The following is a 22,559-nucleotide window of genomic DNA, read 5'->3' on the forward strand; positions in this document are numbered from 1 at the left end:
ACCACCCAGGCGTTGTGTAGTTGTGTTGGATAAAACGCAGACGTAGAATGGGCGGCCGACCTTGCACTATAGGATGTTGTATGGTAAAAACGGATGAGGACGGACTTGGGTTCAAATCTCGACTAGACGATTCGGGTCTCTCGCTCTCGTCTCCGAGAACTGAAATTAGGACAAAACCTGACAACTGCAATGTTAAAAATGCTATCCATTCTTGCCTATTCCCACTGTGTGCCGCCCGATGGATCAAGCGCCGCGAACATCGCGGAACACAAACAAAAACCGCGACTCGCGCGGATGGTTGTTGCGTTGCGTTGCGTGGTGTGTGAATATGCATCCCACCGACGCACAAACACACCCTTACGCCGACGGCTGCGGTCATTTACAGTGTGGCGAGTAGTTTGTGCGCTCGCCCTGCCGATTCCAGCCCACCATCATCCCCCGCCCCCAAATAAAAGCCAGCTTGATGCTGCGCATCTAGTCGAAACCCACCCCCCACCCCTTTCGAGACCCTTCTGCACCATTGTTGATCGTGGTCGTGGTTGATGGTGGCCGGTGCTGTGTATTGGTGTTGTTTTTGTTTGCAGCTCGCGGCTCGCGCGAGACATGGCGAGACTGGGGACGCGCAAACACAGCAACGCCGAGCGAACGAACGTTCGTATGGTTGGTTCCGACGGTTGAAGCGTACCGTTCTGCTACCATATCAGTTACAACCGTTGCCGTATGAAGTGCGCAACACCGTACGGAAAGCGTTTCCTTTTGCGTGGACCAACACACCAACAACCCCTACTAGGGGCTAGCGTTAGAGAGGCGAAAAGTCTTCGTTTCCGTTTTAGTTCCGCGCTGAAGTTCTTGTCCACCACGACGTGGTTGCACTTCTTGGTGGAGCTTTTCTTTAACCTCAAGTGTGTGAGTGTGTGTGGCCGTTCGATTCCGTGTCTTCTACACGCGAGACAGCTGTTTCGCGTCTTTTATTGCGTTGCGGTCGGCTGAACTTCCTGAGCTGGCAACACGGATGGGGAGCGCGTGAGTGCGTGTTTTCGTGCTATCGAAGTTGTTGAAGCCCGCGGTGAAGATTCCAGTGAAGATCATTCCCCAGCACAGGGTGGAAGCTGTTGTGGACAGGCTCACAAGCGTGTACCAACTCTCGTGAAGTTCCGCTCCGAACGGTGGACGATGGTGTTACAGTGTTGCCCAAAACGCAAATCCACCGGAGTTGTCTGCATTGTCGATGGTGTTCAGTGTTGCCTAGCAACGGCGTGGCGCTTCAAGCCACTGTGCGTATTGCAAACGTTCTTGCTAGAAGAAGGTGCCGTGCTGCGTGAAAAGTTCGTCCAGAACTCGTGTGCGGGAAGTTGAGTGCCCTTAATTTGCCGTTTTTTTTCGGGGTCAATATCCGGTGCCGGTTGCTGCACAGGTTCGTGGTTCGATGAAGATCGTTCGCCAGTGGTGGCAGTGTACTTCGCAAAGCCTCCAATAGACATTGCTTGGATGTTCTCGACGCATAACGAAAGAGCGAAACGGGAGAGCTGGAGAGTAACTGTAAGAGTAAGTTCTTTGCCTCCTGACGAAGTACTGTTCCCTACCCTATTCTGCCGATCTTCCACCAGTGGGAGGGTGTGTTGGGATCGTGCTCCGGAAAAACCACACGGAGGGGATGATCCACCAGATCTTTCGTGTGCGAAAAGAGGTTCCGTTGGAGTTGCTGGTACGATCGCTACCAGCGAGAAGTTCCCTACCATTCTTAAGTCCTCCTCACTTCTGATCGTGTGGAGCAGTCAAAAACGGGGCAGATCGATCTTGTGCCGTTCGTGGTGCTCAGCGTCCGCCACATTTGGTGGCATTAGACTTGGCAACAGAAAGAGAACGGTCCTGCTGGTGGCGAAGAGGTGTCCAAGTGTTTGCCGTACAACAAAACCACTCGATTTTATTTCGAATCAGCGAATCGGAGGTAAACCAGTCCTCCTCAGACTCCGGTTAGATCTCGATTCGATTGGGGGGGGTCCAAGTTAGGGGTTGGGGCAACTTTTTTCTCCGGACTCGTTGTTGCATCCGACAGCTTAGAGAGAGGGTGGCTGTGGGGTTGGTGGGTTTTGAGGTCCGTGGTAGGTCGTCCGGTGGGTATAAGAAAATTGTGTCAGGCTTTCTGCGCGAGGCTCGGGTTTTTGTGCTTAATACGTAATTTCGTAGCGGTTTGTGCGCGTGAGGGCTCGCAATAAGGTGTAGGGGTCGAGGTTGGTAATGGGGAGACCACCCCGCGCCCTCTTTCTGTGTGTGAGAGTTCGCGAAAGGCAGCTGTATGTGAACATTACACACGATGGCGCAGCTGATGATGATGATGATGGTGTTCCGCGGTGTTGCGTCGCGGTGTGTGTGTGTGTGTGTGTGTGTGTGTGTGTGTGTGTGTGTGTGTGTGTGTGTGTGTGTGTGTGTGTGTGTGTGTGTGTGTGTGTGTGTGTGTGTGTGTGTGTGTGTGTGTGTGTGTGTGTGTGTGTGTGTGTGTGTGTTTGTTGTTGTTTGTTGTGATGCGGTGTTTTTTTTTTCGCGCTCCCATCGCGGTGAAAGTTACACACTGAAAGACGACGGGTGTGTTGTGTTGCTGATTATCGCTGCCTGATATTGTGTCGTAAAGATCCCGAAGTAGATCACACGGCGCCCTGAGGATAACCCTTCTAGCTCTCCGTACGACGTCAATGTTGCGTCGTACGGCGACGTCTTAAATAACCTCATTTTCTACATACGCCGATGATGGGATGTCTCTTCCGGTCCCGGTGGCTTCCTCTTGAGCTCGGTTGATTAAGAATTGATCCATGTTTTTGTTGACTCTACTAGCGTCCATCTATGACGTTTTTTTAGTGATTGTTTGTCGCACAAAAAATGGCACAACAAGACCCTACACTTTGTTACATTGTTGCTGATTTACTGCGTAGCATTCGTGCGACCGGGATCGATCGGGGCCAGGCTAGAAGCGACCTGAAGCTACTCTGAAGATCTCCCCACGAAGAGCTACAAATGGACTCAATGGACAGGCTACTGGCAACGCAGCCAACTCTTGCAGAACAGTTATGTAGTGCGAATACGTCTCATGCCGAGTTTGATGAACCCGGTTCTCTCGATTCTTGTGCCATCGTTCCAATCGGTGGGAAGAATTAGAAATTCATTCTCTGCTGCTCCGTGGAGTGCGTGCGAGGAAAATGAAAGACGAAGCGACAAAACTGGAAACTTTTTGCAGAGTTTACTTTGTTTGCAATAACGAGTTTAATGTTAATAAAATAAAATAGACTTCAGATTAGTGTTTTGGTGTTGTGAATTCATGGGCATAACGATGTATCTGCGTTTTTACGTTCTATATTATCTCAAAAAAAGGATATCTCAAAAGGTTAACTGGCACGAGATTGAATATTCTGATACACTGGTCTGATTGAGCTAGTGATTTCACGAAATGTCCGGTTTATATTCTCGTCTGGAACGAGTTATCTATACGGCAGAATGCTGTCAATACTTAAGGTCCTCCGCTGGCCAACAATTAATGAACTTCAAGAAGAACTTCGTCTGTCAGAAGAAGTAATTTTTCCATGATTGCCTTATGGTTGATTGGCTTTCTTCGTATTTATCTACATGATCATCAGCTGTTCTTCAAGCAACTTCAATTTCGTCCACGAATTGATATTTGATTATTTGCGTTTCATTCGTTTCACTTGAATTGTTCTACTGGATTTCAATGTATCTGAACTTAAACGCCTGGAGATAAGCAATGTTTTAAAGAATTAAATGATATTATGATAAAGAGATCATACCTTTTCGCCATGATATGAATTAACATTAACACATTCGAGTGCATGTTGGTTTCAAATGCGCTAATCAAGATATTCGCTACATTTATAAAATAATGGGCTCTCTACTTCAATGCTAGTGCTACTGAACTGTTAAGTATATTTTGCTAAAGCTCTATTTGTTGAATTCCACATCGAATCGCCGTTTTATTGACACACCTCGGTCAAGGAAGCACTTTCATTACCACTCAAAACACTATTCCTCTCCGCATGATAAGTCGTTTTAATCGGTTCCAGCAAATTCTTTCACCCAACCGTTCAAGATAGATTTGATTGCATGCTCACATCTCCCATCCCTTTGACATTCACTCCTCTCGACCAGTCGGCACCTATCTCATTATTATGTAACGTGATTTAGCGTACGAAAGGCTGCCGGTAAATAAAACCTTGACACACAGCACAATTTAGCACAGGCGGCGAAGTGTCCCACATAAATCCCTGTCGTCCAGTTGGTGTGCGCCGTTGTGGGACGAAAACTTTCCCACAGCTTTCGCTGTGAAGGAATTGGGTGCTTTTTGTTGTTGGTGTGTTCTTTATGGGCAGATGAATTGAATAGCGCAAGCAGAGAGAGAGAGAGAGAGAGAGAGGCAGCGAGCAAAAAAAAGGATTAAAGCTCTGCCGTGTCCTTGACGAACATTAAACACCAGTGACAGTCGATGAATGTTCGATTTGGGGAGAGTTTTTTTTGTGTGCTGTAGTAATTGAAGTTTAATGAAGAGAACTGCCCATTATAATGTGTTGCAGTTTATGCCTTATCATTGTGTGCTGATGGTGTATTGATTGCTGCAATAAAAAAGGAAAATGTTTACCAATTACGATGCAATCAATGGTCGAGAAAGCGTGTTTGTTTGTATAAAGACAACAACGTTGCGAAGTTCTCGTAATGTGATGTAATAATTCCCCTGTCGTGCGTCACTTATAATCCATTCTAAAGCATTCTTTTTGCTTTATTTCTTCCTCATAGATTTCCAAAACCGTACAATATTACAGCAGAGAAGAAGCTTGCGAGTTTTCCGTGCATGAACTAGCGCAAACAGCAACAGCAGCCATACAACAGCCGTCGATCGAAGTGAATTAAGCGACAGGAAAACAAGCTACCTATTTTACATTGCGCTCAATCCACTACCATCTACAGTCATCTGTGCGTATTGCGGGCTGCGGAGTAATAGTGAAGAATTACCCACGGAAAAGCCGTAGTAAATGCTGCCAAGCGCAAAACAATTGTTCGAAGGTGACTTTGGAGCGTTGTGTGCGCACTAGGATGTCTGTATGATCTGCATGTCGATCGTAGTGTACATTGGCGGAGTGTTGCCTAGAGACGGACTTATAACCACAACGTACATCAGCTAGCACTGCGCGTCCTATTCGCCTGGTGGTGCAATCTTATTGGAGACTGTTTCAAGTGTACAGCGGAACCCCGTAGGCTCAAGCAAGCATACCGTTCCTAAGACGGTCGCATCCTGTTCGGTACGACTGCTTCATCAATCCTGTTCTAACCCTGCCAGCAGTACGACGGCAGGAGCCGAATGCGAATAACGTTCCTGTTCGATCTACTATTTCAGGTACGGTTACTATTCATCCTCAGATATCAAATCCAGTGTGACCATTCCCAACACCATGCCGAGCCCCTCCTAATATTACCACCCAAAACATCGGTGTACTCATCTGCTAACATCTGCTTCATTCTACTTCATGTAACGCGTCCAAATTCTTACACACCTTTCCAATCACTCCATCGGACATTCAAGGAGCATCATCGGGGGGAAGTTGGTGTTTGTTGGGTTGGTGGTGGTGGAACAAAACATCGATCTGCTACCCAGGATCGACAATTGTCGGCGGGTGCGCCAAGCGTCCCCTTCTCGAATTGGTCCCAGTTTAGTGTTCGCACCGGTGTCCCCTACCGTTTCCGGCCTGGAATCCAATCAAGAAAACGGTCCTACCCAGGTACAAGCAGTTCCTTATGTGCTCGTTATCGCAGTGTTCTCTACCATGTAGTTTTAGAGAGGCTTGAGTTGTTCGTTTCCATAGGTAGTTGTTATGCCGCATGTTACATTCCATTTTTATGCGTAGCTGTAGTCCTGTAGCAGGTATTCTAATAGAGGACGATGCAACTTATCGCAATTTCTGCCATGTTTCTGTGTTACAGGAGGCGGCCAACGGAGGGCACGCGAACGGGCAATCATCGTCGGCGTCCTCTTCGTCGTCGGGAAGTGGCACAATGGTGAAAACGTTCCAAGCCTACCTGCCGCCGACGAATCGAACGTACTCCTGTGTCCACTGCCGGGCACACCTAGCTAGTCACGATGAGCTTATATCGAAATCGTTTCAGGGCAGCCAGGGACGAGCGTATCTGTTCAACTCAGTGTAAGTATCTCCTGTACCAAACCAGCTATTTAGAAGCTGTTCATGATCGAGTGTTAACAAGATATTGTCGTTGTAGGGTTAACGTTGCCTGTGGTCAAGCCGAAGAACGTGTCCTACTGACAGGCCTACATGCTGTGGCCGACATTTACTGTGAATGCTGCCGGACACCGCTCGGATGGAAATATGTAAGTGTTTTCGTAAGGCCCGCAGGAATGAACGATCATACTAACCATTATTCGTCTTATTTTAGGAACATGCGTTCGAATCGAGCCAGAAGTACAAGGAGGGCAAATACATCATCGAGCTGGCGCACATGATCAAGGAGAATGGTTGGGATTGATTTGCGTCGCCGGTGCGGCGCACCCGAACCAGCAGCAACAGCAGCAGCAGTGGTGGCAGCTCATCGGCGATAAACTAACCCAAACAATCCAACCACGCGCAGAACCGTGCAGATCACTAATAACGGAACATTGGAAAGACCAGATCGTCTCGTATTTTTCCGTTGCTTGAGGTTTTCTTTAATTCTTGTTTTGTCCCCAACTGTGCTCAAATACCGCCATTACAGCTGGCTGGATTCGGCTGGTAAGAGAGACGAGCGATGGTAAGGAAACGAACTTCTGCCGTCAAGGTATGCCGGATCGTTCGCTAGATTTATAGCGTTTAGTTAAATTCCCTTCAAATGTCCCCGATTAGAAGTTAAATTAAGCTAGTTTTGTAAACAGGATGAGCAAACATGGAACACTTTCTCGTTTTATCCCATCGACATTTTTCATCAAGTTGCCCTGTACGTGGGCAGGGAAGATTGGAAAGTTCGGTAGGATTTATAAAAAGTGGTTTCCAGAAAATTTCTGTCAATACTGCCCTTGCGTTTTTTGGAAGGTCGGATATAACCCCCGTGATAACCAATACAACTCCTGCCTTTTTTTTTTGTCTTACGGAAATAACTTTTAGTTCCGTTTCGTGCGTGTATGTGCATGTGCGCCCGCGGATCGTATGATGCGATGATGATGAGCCCCCGGCAAGGGAGCGGATTTCCTTTTAACTACTAGGATAAGGTTGGAATTTGATTAACAGACGAACAAATCATACAGCGAGATGTAGAGCAAAAAGAGGAAAGATTGCGTGAGCTTTCGAGGAGATCATGTTAAGAAATGTGCGTATGCATGGTATGTCTGAGATATGAGGAGCAAATGTACGGAAGCGAGAGTGATATTAGATTTAGCTAACACGACACGAGGAAGATTGGGTGAGAAGCCAGGCAGGGGAGAAAAAGAAATCATTAAACATTTAAATCCATTGAACAAAAACTCATAACATATGCGTAGATCCTTCGTAATCGTGATCACAATCCCCCCACGATGGCAAGTGGAGGAGGTTGGGATTAAAGCATCATTCGTATTTTAGTCGAAATATACAACAACAACAAAAATCTAATCAACACGCGATTTAAAGGTTAAGGCTTTAGTTTTTTTAAAAAAAGAACAGGTATAACTCCTTTTATGCGACACAACAACCGGGTAGCGGGTTTAGCTGTGTGCAATAAATGCGACTGGATGGCAAGGAATGCAAGAGCGTATGATCGTGGTAGATAATAAGGACTCAAACACTGTGACATTTGGTCGTAGACGCAAAGAAGGAGGACGAGTAAAATCAAAAAACAAGAAAAAAACAATGCAAACGAACACTTCTCCCCAAAAATTTGTCACCCAATGGGTGACGAGTGTGCACTGGTAGAAGATTAGAAATCGGAAAGATGTAAAAACAAGATAACAATTATCAACAACCAAAACCAACACAACTCCATAGAACTGGACCGAAAAGTTAAAACGCTTTGAGTGAAAGTGCGTGAGAGTGTGCAAGAGAGATATGTGTGAAATGTGTGAGTGATCCAACTAACCACCGTTTCGGCGTAGTTTTTGGCGGCTTGTGTGCAATCTATAAAACCTGTCCCTCCTTTCAAAGATTCCCCCTTTTGAACATCCTTAAAACGTTGAATGTGATCTAAATAGTAATAGGATTTGTTTGTTTTCTTCGTACGTGTTAGCACGTCATACGCAGAGAAATCAATCGAAAGTAGGAACAAGTGTAAGGTTTATGAGTAGAAAACGAAACAAACGTAAAAGTGCGGTAAAAGAAGCGAACCATCCGAGGTGACACTGAACTAAACAATGCCACAGAATCTGTCCACAAGAGCAGCTGTAGCTAGTTGTTGAAAGAGATTCATCACCATCATCAACCATAAGTTCTACAATATCAAAGAACAGTAGTGTAACAGCGAAATATTTCTAATGCAAAAAACGCAAAACGAAAAAGCAAATCAACAATATGGCATGACTGGAGAAAGAAGCATGAAATAGAAGCGGAAACAAACAAACAACTACTGCCAATAGAACCAATTCAATATACGGGAAGATGTGTAGCTCAAAAGCAACCACAGTAACAGAAAACACTTGCTAATCGGATATAAACAGCATAAACGAACATAATCGCCTAAACAATACGACACATTGTTATCGTCCTAACGAGGGAGCTGATCAATCGATATGATCATACCCCGGCGTGATGCGACGCTCGCTGTTAACAAAATCGTCCCGTGTAGCTTTGTCGGTGGTACTTTTCTTCTTGGAGCGAAATGAAAACTTGTTCATTTTTATGGCGTAGTTATCCCCCCCCCCCTCCCCCTTCCTCCCTCAAAATGATCTCTTATCCTTCTAATATATGTTTTCTTTCACTCAACAAATACTTTCTTTTCCTCTCTTTATTTTCCGTTTTTTGTTTCCCCAAGCACAACGCTATTTTACGTTGTTTTACGTTTGTATTTTCTTCCATTACCTTCCACTATGTGACAACTTTAGAACGTGAAGAGAAAATTTTATGTAGAACCAATATAATCTTTTGCTCTTTTTCGATAAGTGATTTGAATAATGTGATGTGAGCGATACGCGTGAATCGGTGTGTGATGGTGAATGGTGGCTGTATGCGAGTGAAAACATGACGGTGTTGAGTGTAGAAGACGGAATGGAAACGAGCAGCAAAACTCAATGCAATTCCTATATGTTTTTCTTTGTATTAGACCCAGATTTTATACGTAGAAATATGTTACAAATATGTACAATACGTAAAAGTACTTTATCCGTTAAGTTCAGCCGGACAAGTTAAAAAACAATATGAATGGATAGGCATGCAACAGAACGTTGATTAATTTCGCACTAAATAACATTCGTTGTAATGCGGTGTCGTTTTCTTCCCTTGGTGTTTCTTGCTCTGTGTGCCAGGGCAAATATTTTGCACTTTAAATGCATGATAAAATAGGATTCCTTTTCGATTCCCCCACCACACACCACCGCTGCCGTTTAGAGGCATAAGATAGTGCGAGACATAAGTAGAGAAGAAAGCGAGAGCTGCTGAAAAAAAAATTACTTGCATCGGTTTCATCTTTGTTCTAATATCCTGCCTGGGTTTCCGTATGAGTGCAAAGGGAGCCGGACGGTAAAATGGAAACGTGATCGAAACTATACGCTAAAGAAGAAAAAAGATAAACAAACGAAAGAGATAACAGTGAGCAAGTGAAAAAGATATGTTAAAAATACGAAAAGAAAATAGCAAAAAAAAGTTCACAAAACACACACACACACACACACACTCACATACATGGGAGGAAAAACAAGAAAGAGAGAAACAGAAACAACTACAGAATAATTACTTTATACACATTGTAGGCTGTAAGAGATATATACAAACGAGGTAAAATTACTAGAATAATATGTTGATAGGCTGCGATAAGCGGAACCCGAATAGATCGATAGAAAACAGAAAATATGGAAAGTCAAAAAAAAGTGCGCCAGGAAGAGAAAGAGAAATAGTAAAAGAGTGTTGGAGGTACTATAGACAGCACGGAAAATGCAAACGAAGAATGCAAAGAAAAAAAATCTTTAAAAGAAAAAAACTATCAAATAAAACACTTAACTGTTTCAGTAAATGTTGTCCTTTAAGTTTTCTTTTCTTTTACTTCTGTTTGGTTGTTTGATGGTCTCTACCTTTATCTCTTGTTGTTTTGTGTTGAAATGTTTGGTTTATTTTTGTTATGTAATCTGCATCTATCATTATGTATTGTTACTTTCTCATAATTACTTCAATTCTTATAAGTTCTATTCAACTTTTCTACACTCTTACCATGATTTTTATTGTTTTTGTCATAAAAATCAAACAACATAAAATAAAACTCATAAACACATTTCATATCGCGCATTAGGAAAAGGCCAACCGACACATTCGCAGTAGATAACAATACTTATCGCCTCATTAACACGCGTGTGGAGTAGTTTTAATCACGGGGCACGGTTCTACTCGTTCATACGTGCATTTAAATCTCACCGTTACACGTCGTACCGTTCGTCGTCGTCGTCGTCGTCGTCATCGTCGCCATGTTTATCATAATCATTCTCATCCTCACCGTCGTCGTGTAGAGTATTGTGCTTGATTGTGTCCGCGAAACAGCAGCCATGTTTCGTATTCATGTCGCAAAATAGTGGTAGTTTAATCGAATTGACGTAATGTGAGAGAAGTTTAGGACAAGCAAGCCGAAACAAGTAGAACCAAATCAACGTTGATAGTTTCTAGAGATAATGGTGCATCCGTACGCATCGTTGCTGTGTCCCGTACCGCTGAGGGTGTGTTATGTTTGTGTTTCATTGGGATAACATTGCTCACAAGCGAAACGAGCGATTAGCGAACCAAATAAACCCTAACCGATTTAGCTTTCACGAACGAGATAGGCTAGCGATAACTTTTATGGTGCATAATAATCGATGCGGTCGTGGCAAGCGTTAACAAGTGATATTAATTTCTAAACCTTCAATGTTTGTTTCCAACTGCTTTCACCATAAATCATCTCGTCCACTCGACTGATTATTGTCGCTGTTTTGCGTAAAAAAAACGAGTAGCATAAAAGGAAATTATTTACTGTCTAGTTCGGTTAATGCTTAAAACAACATTGCAGTATATAAAAACGGATATAAGTATTAAGAGAGGAGCAACAGTCAGCTAAAAATTGTGATATTTCTAAAACACGATAAAGAAACGGAAGGTAGAACGGTGTAGCAGAGGAGAGAAATTAACACTTTGTTTAATTTAAATAGAACACAAACAAACAAGCAAACGAATCAATAGTTGGTGCTGAAAATAATATGCAAAACGACATCGTAAACGTGTGTGAGAGAGAAAGGTAAAATACAGTGTTACGGAGGCTGGAAGGTCGTTGTATTACCGGGCCTTTGCACACAATGTGAAGCCCCTCGTATGAGGATAATAATATTACTACTTTACAGATAGCTTGTAGCGCATTAAAGCGTCATGATTGTGTTTGTGTATGTACGTGTGTTTGTATGTATGCCAGTAAGTGGGGTGGTATCCTTGTATCCGGTCCAGGGAGGGAATGAATTAGAATGCGCGCAAGGATAACGATCGATCGATATTCCAGCAGGTCAGTGTGAATTCGCTTTTCAAGACGGTTATTGTTTGTTCCTTTTTGTCGCCTATATTGTGCCAGTGTGTATGACGTGTGAAAAGTGCGTGGTAAAATAGGTTAGAAGCAGAGAGCTGGTGCCTGGAATGGGGGGTGTATACTGTGGACATTAGAAATTTGTTTTTATTTTATTTCGGTTTTTTTACCATACAACAATTATTCTGGACGTGTCAATTCGTGGATACATTGAAAGCATTCGATAGATTAGAAAGCAAAACCTGCATAGAAAAGATGGATGTAAAAAGGAAATGGAAATAAGTAAGAGAAAGAATCCTCAATACAGTGATTTTTAAATAATTTACACTGTCTTCAAATATCAAAGCAAAGGGAAGGGCTTCGAGTTTATAGCATATGCGAAGGGATGTGAATGAGTGAACAAGCAAAGTGATACGAAAAAGATGAAAAACAAAAGTTAATTTTTTCACAACCGATACATGTTAAGCAAAACAACCGACCAAAACACGTAGCAAGGACATAGCAACAGTGATGAAAGCAAAAGAGTAAGGAACATTACAAAAGTAAAATTTCATTCGGAAAAAACTGCAATAGAAAAGAGAGAAAAAGAAAATAGTCGTAAAGAATGATATTTACACTCAAAAAACATATACAGATGAATTCAACAAAACAAAGTAAAGCAGTAAAAAAATTGAAAAAAGCTATGAGTGAGCAAACCGAACTGGCAGGAGGAAGGATGAGGAAACTTGCAGAACAAAATAGTACACGTATATCTTTATGGCAGGATGGCAGGATTTTAAATTATATTTTTCTAAGAAATGAATTCTATTTTCACACCCAATCACACCGACAGAATGGCAATAGAGAGGGTTGGGGAAAATATAAAACATGGCGAAAAAGAAGAAAAAAATGTCACGAAAAGGGAATGAAAATTGAATGGAAAGTAGGACCGTCTGACTGCTGGAATCGTTGGAATTTTTGAATGCAGGACAAATCACGATTTATGGTGGAATGTGGGATAATAGGACCAGGCTTCGAAAACACATACTAGAACTGGTTCGATTTGGGTAAACTAGTTTTGGTACCTATAGGAAGTATTACGAGTTGTTCCGAGAAAATCCGAACTACGGCACACGGCTGCAAAGCTGACCTAACTAAATGGCTTAAAATTCCCCCCCGAAGAGTGGATGCATCAGTGGTGGATATGAATTGTAATTTCCATCCACTTCCGGCAAAAAGTTGGATAAGCGTAAATGCATTTGAAGGAAAAAAATGAAAACATTTCTAACTCGTCCTATATTAGCTTTGAAAATGGTAGTAAGCAGTGGGAAACAGATAAATCAGATGAAAACACTCTCGAAACAATAGAACTTTTGTGTTAAAAATAGTTAGAAGAACAAACAAATGCGATCAAAAAGAAAAAATGGGGGAAAAATTAAGCAAAGAAAACAACAAGACATAATTTAGCACAAGATATATGAAAATATGAAAAGAAGTCGTTTAGAAAGGAAACATGTGCCGCCACCGATCAATAAAGCGCGTAAAAGGGGAAGGATAAAGAAAGAAGAGAGATGAGAAGGAAATGAAAGAAAACGAAAAGAGGCCCAGACTATTAAGAGAAAACATAAACAACGTTTACTTACATTAAAACTAATCAATTTAATGCAAACATGATAATAACTTAAGGAGAAAAATAAAGAAAATGGTAATGACAAGACGACACACTTAATTTACAAAAAAAAAAATCATCCCTTATTTTTTGTACGAGAAAGAAAAGAAATGCGCAACAGGTATTTGTTTACAAACAAAACTCCGCGTCTTACGTGCATCAATGTGTGCGTGTGTCGATCGAACTGTCAGTTTGGTCGTTATGGCAACCTGCCCTACCAACACAAAACAGGTCACAAACAACGGGATATTTTTCTTCTTGTTGTACCGTAGGCAGGTGCGGGAACGCTTCGTATAGTTTTGTGTGGAAAATCATTAAAGAAAAAGTGAATTTGATGTTCTAGAAGGTTTTTCCTATCGTTTGAATGACACCGGGAACGAAACACAACCGTACAACATGTTTATTTACCTGTCTAAAAAGGTAACGAGCGGTTCATCAGCGAGGGTTAATTTTTCATCCCTTGCACCGCTTCCGGACGCCATATTTGATTGTATGAATAATTGTAGATTGCCATCCCGAACAACACCCGCCTGAACTGTATCGCGTGGAACAAGGACCAAGGGTACGTGGCGGTGGGCGGTGAGGATGGTTTGTTGAAGGTGTTGAAGCTGGAACAGGCCAGCAGTACGGCGGTATCAGCCCAGCCAGGAAAAGCACTGCAGGCGAGCAATCTTTCCATGAACCAAACACTGGAGGGCCATAAATCGGCAATCCAGGTGGTAACGTGGAACGAGTCCCAGCAGAAGCTGACGTCCTCGGACAAGGATGGCGTTATAATGGTGTGGATGCTCTACAAGGTAGGTTGCTGTTGTAGTGCCTTTAGGGCGGAATTGTTAAACTGTTCCTCTTCGTTGTAGGGTTCCTGGTACGAGGAGATGACAAACGATCGCAAAAAGTCTACCGTGAAGGGTATGGCGTGGACAAGCGACGGGCAGAAGATTTGCATCGTGTACGAGGATGGTACGGTGATCGTCGGTTCGGTAGACGGCAACCGGATCTGGGGCAAGGACCTAAAGAATGTCTCACTGACCGGTGTACAGTGGAGTCCGGACGGTAGGTTGCTGCTGTTTAGCATCAAGAATGGCGAAGTGCATCTGTACGATAATCAGGGCATATTCGTGATGAAGCTGCACGTGCAGTGTGTGTATTTGACACCGGCCAAGAGTGTTACGGTGGTGGGACTGTGCTGGTTCCACAAAGGCACATCACCAAGCCGGCCGGTGCTGGCGATCTGTTACGAGAATGGACGCATGCAGTTGATGCGGAATGAGAATGATGACGCACCAGTGGTGGTGGATACGGGTCTGCAAGCGATTTCCTGCATGTGGAACCATGACGGTACGATTCTGGCCCTGTGTGGCATGAAGACTAACCTGAACAGTGACAAGGATAGCAGCCAGGTGTTGTTCTACACTCCATACGGTGTGGTAAGCCATCTACACAAACACAGATTGGGTCATCGGTCACGAGGAAATCATTATCTGTTTTCGTTTACAGCACATCCGGACTTTGAAAATTCCGGGAAAAGAAATTACATGCCTCTCCTGGGAAGGCAAATCGCTACGAATAGCGCTGTCGGTTGATTCGTTCATCTACTTTGCTAACATTCGGCCGGATTATAACTGGTGTTACTTCAACCGTACCGTTTGCTACCAGGAAGCGGCAGCGAACGGTAGTGGCGATGAGGTGGATACGGTTACATTTTGGGACACAAACTCGAACCAGTGCTATGCGAAGCAGATAGACGCGCTGATGTCGATGGCAGCCTCGGTAGATCATTGTGTGCTGGCCGTTGAGACGCGTATGACCGGGAAGGAGTTTAGCATTGTGAGCGAAGGCAAAGGAAAGGATCTGATGTACCAGTTGCTGGTGTGTAATTCGATCAGCACAACGGTTGATTGTAAGTATGAGAAGGGGTATCACATTAAAGGGATCCTTATGATGTTATCCTCGTTTTTTGCATGTTTCAGCGAAATATATCGATATACGACCAGAATTCATTACGATGAACACGTCGCACGTGATCGTCGCCTCGAAGGATCACTTTCTGCTGTGGCATTATCATACACCGAAGGTAATAATTCAATACAAACATGATTTGCGTCTGTTTTTAATTTAATGTCTATTGTTCAAAATCTGTTTGTTTATTCAATCTCTTCTGAACTAATTCTTTTTCGCAGGGTGCTTCAACGTTGCATGCTAACTTAAAACTTAAACGCGATCGCAAATACCATATTGATGATACACCTGCTCTCGAGGTGCTGAATGATCTCGATTCGAAAACGGCCAACGAAATACCGCCCAAAGTCGACCCAAGTCAGGATCCAATCTGCTGTGTAGCTTCCTCGGAGAACCTGCTGCTGATTGGTCGTGAAAGTGGCCTTATTCATGAGTACACGCTACCCCACTTGGTACTGCGAAACCGTCATTACTTACAGGCACGTAGTTACAAACTCGCGATCAATTGCAACTCCACGCGGGCCGCCATGATCGATTGCAACGGTGTGCTGACGACCTTAACACTTCGTGACGATACGAGCGAATCGGAGCCAGCCTCCTCGACACCGCACATTGAGCGGAAAGATGTGTGGGCCATCTGTTGGGCACGAGACAACCCCCAGCTGCTGGCAATAATGGAGAAAACGCGCATGTACATCTTGCGTGGGGCAGACCCTGAAGAACCGATCACATGCTCGGGATACATCTGTAACTTTGAGGAGCTTGAAATTACGGGCGTGCTGCTGGACGACATTGTGAAGGGGGGCGCAACACCGAACGTAAAGGAACACTTGCTGCAGCTACGGGTGAAGTCACTTCGGGACACCGAAGACCTACTCGCACATGTGGGCATTGCAGAAGCGAAGCAATTCATTGAGGATAACGCACACCCACGGTTGTGGCGCCTTCTGGCGGAAGCATCACTGAAAAAGCTTGATCTCGAAACGGCCGAAGCAGCGTTCGTACGGTGCAGCAACTATCCGGGCATACAGCTGATCAAGCGACTGAAGACGATCCAGCTGGAGGCATTGCAACGGGCGGAGATCTGTGCATTCTTTGGGGAGTTCGATGAAGCGGAGAAACTGTACATGGACGTCGATAGGCGCGACTGTGCGATCCGACTGCGGCAAACACTGTGCGATTGGTTTCGCACGGTGCAGCTGTACCGGCTCGGGCCGGGAATCTCCGACCAGCAGATGGAGAACGCGTGGCGTGAGATCGGACACCACTACATGAGCATGCGTGCGTGGGACAGCGCGAAAGAGTACTACGAGAAGGCGCATCACACGGAAGGGCTGATGGATGCGCTGTACGCGTTGGAGCAGTACGATGAGCTCGTTGGGTGTATGCATCGACTGCCGGAGAAGAGTCCACAGCTGGCAAAGCTCGGACAGCAGCTGGCCACGGTTGGGATGTGCGAGCAGTCGGTAGCAGCCTATCTGAAGCTTGGTGACGTCAAGTCGGCCGTTTCAACGTGCATTAGCCTGCGGCAGTGGGGTCTCGCGGTGGAACTGGCACAGAAGTACCGTATGCCACAGATCAACACGCTGTTGAGCAAGCATGCGGCACAACTGCTCCAGGAGGGCAAACTGCCGGAAGCGATCGAATTGCAGCGCAAAGCGGGAAGATATCTGGACGCAGCCCGTCTCCTCGTGAAGATGGCCGAAGCGGAAGCGGAGAAACGATCGGACTACGTGCGGATAAAGCAGCTGTATGTACTCTCTGGGTTGCTGGCAGAAGAGCACGTAGAAAAACAGCTCACTGTACAAGCGGCAGGCAGTAGAGCGATAGTCTTGTCCCAGCTGAGTCCCGAAGATGCGGTACTGATCGAGCAAATCTGGCATAACGCGGAGGCCTATCACTATATGCTGTTGGCACAGCGTCAGCTCAGGACTGGCTTGTTGCATAGTGCCGTCGTAACAGCGCTTCGGCTACGCGACTACGAGGATGTGTTGGAGGTGGAGTCACTGTACGCACTGCTCGCCCTAGCTAGCTGTGCTGATCGATCGTTCGGTACGTGCTCGAAGGCCTTCATCAAGCTGGAATCGATTGAGACGATCTCGGAAGCTCGGCGCCAGCAGTACGAGGAGCTGGCGATTGAGATTTTCTCCCGGTACGAGCCACAGGATGGAAAGATGAAACACATCAGTTGTTTTACCTGTGAGACACCGGTCGCCGATTGCAGTACGCTCTGTCCGAGCTGCGGTAGTCGGTTTCCACCATGTGTAGCATCTGGGCAGCCGCTGACGAACCCTACCGGAGCATGGCAGTGTACCGGGTGCTACCATCTGGCGAGCCCGCTAGAGATCAGTACGCGCAAGACGTGTCCGCTGTGTCATCGAGCAATAGCCCCAACAAAGGGAGCGATCGAGATTTAAGAGCTGAATGCTGAACTGCGTTCGTGTGTTTGTGAGATCTTTAGAAATTATATTTGGTAGATGGCTTTTCAAAGTATGCACAGCTTTAATTTGGTGTAGACGACGTTATTACATGGTGTACTGGTTCACGTAGTTGCTGTAGAACGTGTTCTGGGCCTGCGTGCTACCGAAGTCTATCCGAAACTTAAACTCATCGATCAGGAAATTCAGTCGCTGCAGTTGACGTTTGCTTTTGCGCATACGCATTGGCGCTCCACGGCCTTGAAAGCGGTCAAGGAATAGAACCTTCACGAATCGTTCCACTTGCTGTTCATGCTCATTAACATCCTGCACCTTAACGCAGATGGCCGCCTTTTCGCATACGAACAAACGACACGGACCGGCATCGGCAGCGTGTGGTGGATTGATAATCGCGACACGTTCGTTGTGGCACACTAATCCACAGGCAGCTGCCTGTTCATCGATCACGAAAAGCTCATAGTTGATGGCTAGATTATTCCGGAAAGCGTTTAGATGTACCAGCACGTACGCTAACCGCTGGAACAGTTCCTTATCAATCGGGATGTTGAGCGTACTGTTTTCCGAGTATTTGACAATGAGTACGTTAAAGTAGCGGCTGTACTCCTGCATGTGTTCGATGCAAAGGAACGTAAACTGGTTGACCTTGCGACTGTTGCAGTTCTGTGGTAAAGCCAAATTTGGGATGTAGAAACATTTCGCTAGTTAGTTGCTTAGACGATCCGATACCTACCGAAGGAGTTTGGCTGTGCTTGATCCATTTTGTAGCCTTCCGGAACTCACGAAGGTAAACGAAGTACGGATCGAAAACGTCAGTCTGAAAGACATGAGACATGACATGAGCATTGGTAGGATGACCACATCTGCATTGTGCAAACAAACCTTTAAGTAACGGTCAAAACATTGACAAATCTTATCTGGATCCGTGTGAGGTTCGGTAATGTCCTGCAAGATCCCTTGATGAAGGGCCACAATAGCTTCGAAAGCGCTGATGAAATGTGTTAACTTCGCCTTCCCCTCCGAGCTGAGTGTGTCCAGATAGTAACGTCCTTTCGCTTTCAACACCTCCAGAAATCGTCGTTGGGCCTCGATCAAGGACGCCGTTAGCTTCTGCTCATCCCTGAAAATGTGTTTATTGTAGGATGAAAACCATCTGAAGCACTCTGCCCAAACTCTCTGCACTCTTACCAACTGTGGCCCGCATCGTTGGATGTTGGGAGATCCTGTTCATCTTCTTCCCCTTCCTGCAGAACATTCGGCGATGTACGCTCGTCAATTTCTACCGCATCATATATCACAGCCCTTGTCATCGTGTGTACGACCGCTACCAGTGGTTGTAGTTCCGTGTTGGTGTCTGATTGTACGATGATTTCGTGCGTACCACGTGGACCAGTGTAAAGGATAAGACGGTTTCCTTCCTCAAGATAGCACACCTCACTGTTGCTGAAGTGACCCCGATACTCCAACCGATCGCGCTGTATTTCAACGTAGAGCAGCAGTTTTTCGAATGCAAACAGCTTTCCACTATACTTCCGGCGAACGTTCGTATCGTAGATGTCGACTAGGAACAGACGCTGGAACTTACCCTGGTAGAGGAGATTTATCTGCAAGAGAACGAAGGTAAAGAGTTTGAGTATCGGAAGAGTGCAAGATTAATTAACTGATTAACTCTCTTCCTTACAGGAGAATCACGAGCCGGGTTCCGATTGCCTTCTGGTTGTAGTACCAGTGTCAGCGGTATGTCCGATCCATGCTTCAAGCTTGAGTTTGTCGTCCCCTGACTACCGCTACACTGACGGATGTCATGTACATTGATGGCTTGATTGACGCGTTCGATCAGTATGCTAAGCCGCTTGTCAACCTTACACAGTATGGCCGTCCTTCGGCTCATCGTGCCCGTTTTGTTGCCATCCTTCAGTAAGTCCTTCACCATCTCGTTCAGCAGCAGCTTGTAGCGCGGCAATCTCTGTATCGGTTGTAGCAGCAAACTGTTCAGTCCCAGCCTATCGTCAATATCGTGCTGAATCTTGAGGAAGTAATCGTTGTACCGTAATCGTAACGATTCCGAGTCAGCTTGATGCATCGCGAACTGTACGTAGCAGTAGAACCGATCGTTCTCGATGTAGCTCAGAAACACTTCTGCAATCTTTTCCGCCATTCGGCCACTGTCGGCTTCCGACGTGGATGACAGATTTGCAGCATGCTCCAGATCGGGCAGCAGTTGGTCCCGATGGGTGCGTAGTATTTCCTCCAGGTTGATGAAAATAATGTTTCTCTGGCCACGCAGAGCAGCCGGTAGTGTTTGGGCATACATTGCTGGTACGTAATTACGAATACCCTGATCAAGCGTTTCAATATACTTCTGTTCCTTCTCGATCAGCTCGGTGATCACTTTTCTGATGTGATCTACGGGGTTACTTGTATCGTGGTCTGGTACTTCAACGTCCGGAGTAATCGAGTAGTAGTAGTAGTTTTTTCTATCGGGTTTTCCTTCATTAGTTTCATCTTCATCGTCGGTGCTACACAGGAAGTAGAAATGGTATATTATTGAGCCGGTGGTACAGCTAGTGAATTGGCATACACATCGAGACATTACATCAAGCAAAACCGATCCCATCACTACCGAGTGTACAAAAGCATTTGAGGATGCATACCCAAAAAAACAACAGACGGAAATGCGACATTGTGGAGTACAAACGGATAGAAGCTGCTACTCACGATGACTCAAACGAAGAATAGCCATCGGTTAAGGTTGGATCATCTAACTCTTCGTAGACTGCCTCAACAGGGTCTTGTTTGTGATGTTCCGAATGTTTTCTGTGTTGAGGGGGGACATTATCACTTTATGTCATACAGCTCTTATTCTATTTTTTTGCCTGAATTGTCTGGGGAGATTAAGTTTACAAGGCTCAAGGCTCAGGTTCACTTTTTATATTTTCTTTCCAAGATGTAATACCGACTAACAACAAAGCGAAGAATATGAAAATTCGGAATCGTGTTGAGGTTGTTTACCAGAAATAAGATTAATCAGATATGTAAAACACATGTCCCGCAGATCGCAATCTTGAGAACGTTGTCTGTTAAATGTATGAATTGGAAACGTGCTCTGAGGAACAGAAAAAACGGCCTACTAGTAGCTTTTTCACATTCACTTGCCTACTTCGATGTGGAGTCAAAGTGATATTTTCAACCGAGTACACCCGGGATAAGGTGACCTTTCACTGTTTGGAGAAGGAAATGTCTTCAAACGAATTTGAATTGTACAATAGATTAAGTCACGCTTAGTTGTTAGCAATACGGCCTGGCCCTTCTTGAAGAATTAAAAAAAAAGTGAAATTTCCACCCTGTCAGCCATGGGGCTTGAAATCTGAGTGAGTTAACCTAAGGCGAAGAAGAACGTTTACAAATCTGAAAAACGAACCGTCACACAAAGTCCAATTATACGTGATCAAGATAAAGAATGATTTCGTCCGTGATTTCTACCGCAGAACAATGGAAAGAGTGGATTAGGCATTCGTTGGTTTTGGCGAGTGTCGTGGGCAACAGGAGCGTTAAGAAATCTTGGACGTAACTCCCGATTGTCAGTTAGCAATGAGTCATTTGTTATAAAAAAAAATGAGGATAAAATAGCAAGCAGAGCATGTTACAGCTGTTTCTTCCAAACGCGGCAACATTGCGTCTCGTTAGCCGTTCTAATCTCCCTTTCACCAAAATAGAATAGAACCATACCGTCTAGAACTCGCGACCTAAATTTACCACGCACGCATAATCCCGACTGCAAAAGTGATTCATCCGGATTATTACGCGAGAAAAGGGGGAGTTTGAATGGAAAATAAATTTATCGATTGTAAATTTTCTTCCTGTTGAAGTACAGCAGCGTTATCGGCGCGAACCATCAGCTTATCAGTGAGCAGAAGGTTGTATCGCTGCGATGTTTATATAGCCCGTGACTCATGGCAGCTTCGGGGTGTAAGATCGCTTACCTCTCGTAAACGGTATCATATATCCTTTCTGCGATACTGCTCGCACTGCGCGATAGCTGCGTTCGATCGTGTGGCAAAGGCAGAATCGGAAGGTAGTGCGGTTTTGGAGCAATGGCCAAACTCCTCTCGACATTCGTCTGGAGCATCTGCATCAGCGGTGTAGTGGAGGGTTTGCGTGGCACTGGTGGTGTTTTCCCTTCATCACCGGTCGTTCGGTGCGGTCTGGGACTGACGCGACGCAGTGCGATCGTTTCGAACTGACTCGCTAATTGACGCACAGCACTCGGTGTTCCCGGTGTGGAGGCCGTGCCGGAGGTGTTAAACGTCGGTGGCCGGAGCGAATCGGTCGATGCAGTTGGGTCGTCCGAAACGGAAATGCCACTGTCACGCAAGTCCCGATTGTGTGCCACGCTGAGAAGTCGCGGTTTGGGCGCAATCGGTGGACGAGTTGGATGCATCTTTGCTATGGTGATCTGACCACTGACAAGCTATTGCGGGACACTAACACTTTCGTGGCACGAGGTAGAGAACAAACACTTCATACGGGACTCTCGGTTTAGATGAAAGCGAGCAGGGAAAAGTCCAGCCGATTGATTAGATAACGCATTGATTCACACTTCGGGAAGTACGCCACAATGCCTAGCGAACTGGCGAACACTTCTACGGTCTTTTGGCGCTTGTACATGCGTCCAGTCGAAAGGTATATAGCGAACTGTCCATTATCGACCGTATCGACGCCCGGTGTTCGGGCCTCGGCGAATCGGGAAGTTGCTTATCGCCTCGCTTTGCAAAAGGAATGTCTACCGGCAAGCTATCTACCCGAGCAGCATGCTATCAGAA

The 22,559-nt window shown here is 45.2% G+C and overlaps 3 protein-coding genes across 4 annotated transcripts; 2 read left to right on the forward strand and 1 right to left on the reverse strand.

Moving 5' to 3' along the window:
• Nucleotides 1-4,822: 4,822 nt before the first annotated feature.
• LOC128299760 (protein yippee-like) lies at nt 4,823-8,858 on the forward strand. Of its 2 annotated transcripts, XM_053035831.1 has the most exons (5): nt 4,823-5,392; nt 5,579-5,774; nt 5,977-6,194; nt 6,271-6,379; nt 6,445-8,858. In XM_053035831.1, the coding sequence occupies exons 3-5, from the start codon at nt 6,049-6,051 to the stop codon at nt 6,532-6,534; spliced, it is 345 nt and encodes a 114-aa protein (XP_052891791.1). In that variant the 5' UTR covers nt 4,823-5,392; nt 5,579-5,774; nt 5,977-6,048; the 3' UTR covers nt 6,535-8,858. The 2 variants fall into 2 exon arrangements, with proteins under 2 accessions (XP_052891791.1, XP_052891790.1); XM_053035830.1 differs by lacking the exon at nt 5,579-5,774.
• A 4,880-nt stretch (nt 8,859-13,738) lies between these two features.
• LOC128310660 (WD repeat-containing protein 35) lies at nt 13,739-17,718 on the forward strand. The gene is made up of 6 exons (XM_053047357.1): nt 13,739-13,762; nt 13,849-14,139; nt 14,200-14,769; nt 14,840-15,242; nt 15,313-15,416; nt 15,523-17,718. Exons 1-6 carry the CDS (start codon nt 13,739-13,741, stop codon nt 17,716-17,718), a joined length of 3,588 nt encoding a protein of 1,195 aa, XP_052903317.1.
• Nucleotides 16,192-22,177, reverse strand: LOC128310661 (uncharacterized). Its single transcript, XM_053047358.1, has 7 exons — nt 21,720-22,177; nt 20,455-20,553; nt 19,418-20,255; nt 18,925-19,340; nt 18,619-18,856; nt 18,470-18,553; nt 16,192-18,399 (listed from the first exon to the last, which is right to left on the reverse strand). Exons 1-7 carry the CDS (start codon nt 22,175-22,177, stop codon nt 17,827-17,829), a joined length of 2,706 nt encoding a protein of 901 aa, XP_052903318.1. The 3' UTR covers nt 16,192-17,826.
• Between the last annotated feature and the right edge of the window lie 382 nt (nt 22,178-22,559).

Source organism: Anopheles moucheti, chromosome 2 (assembly GCF_943734755.1).
Source record: "Anopheles moucheti chromosome 2, idAnoMoucSN_F20_07, whole genome shotgun sequence".
Classification (NCBI taxonomy): Eukaryota; Metazoa; Arthropoda; class Insecta; order Diptera; family Culicidae; genus Anopheles; species Anopheles moucheti.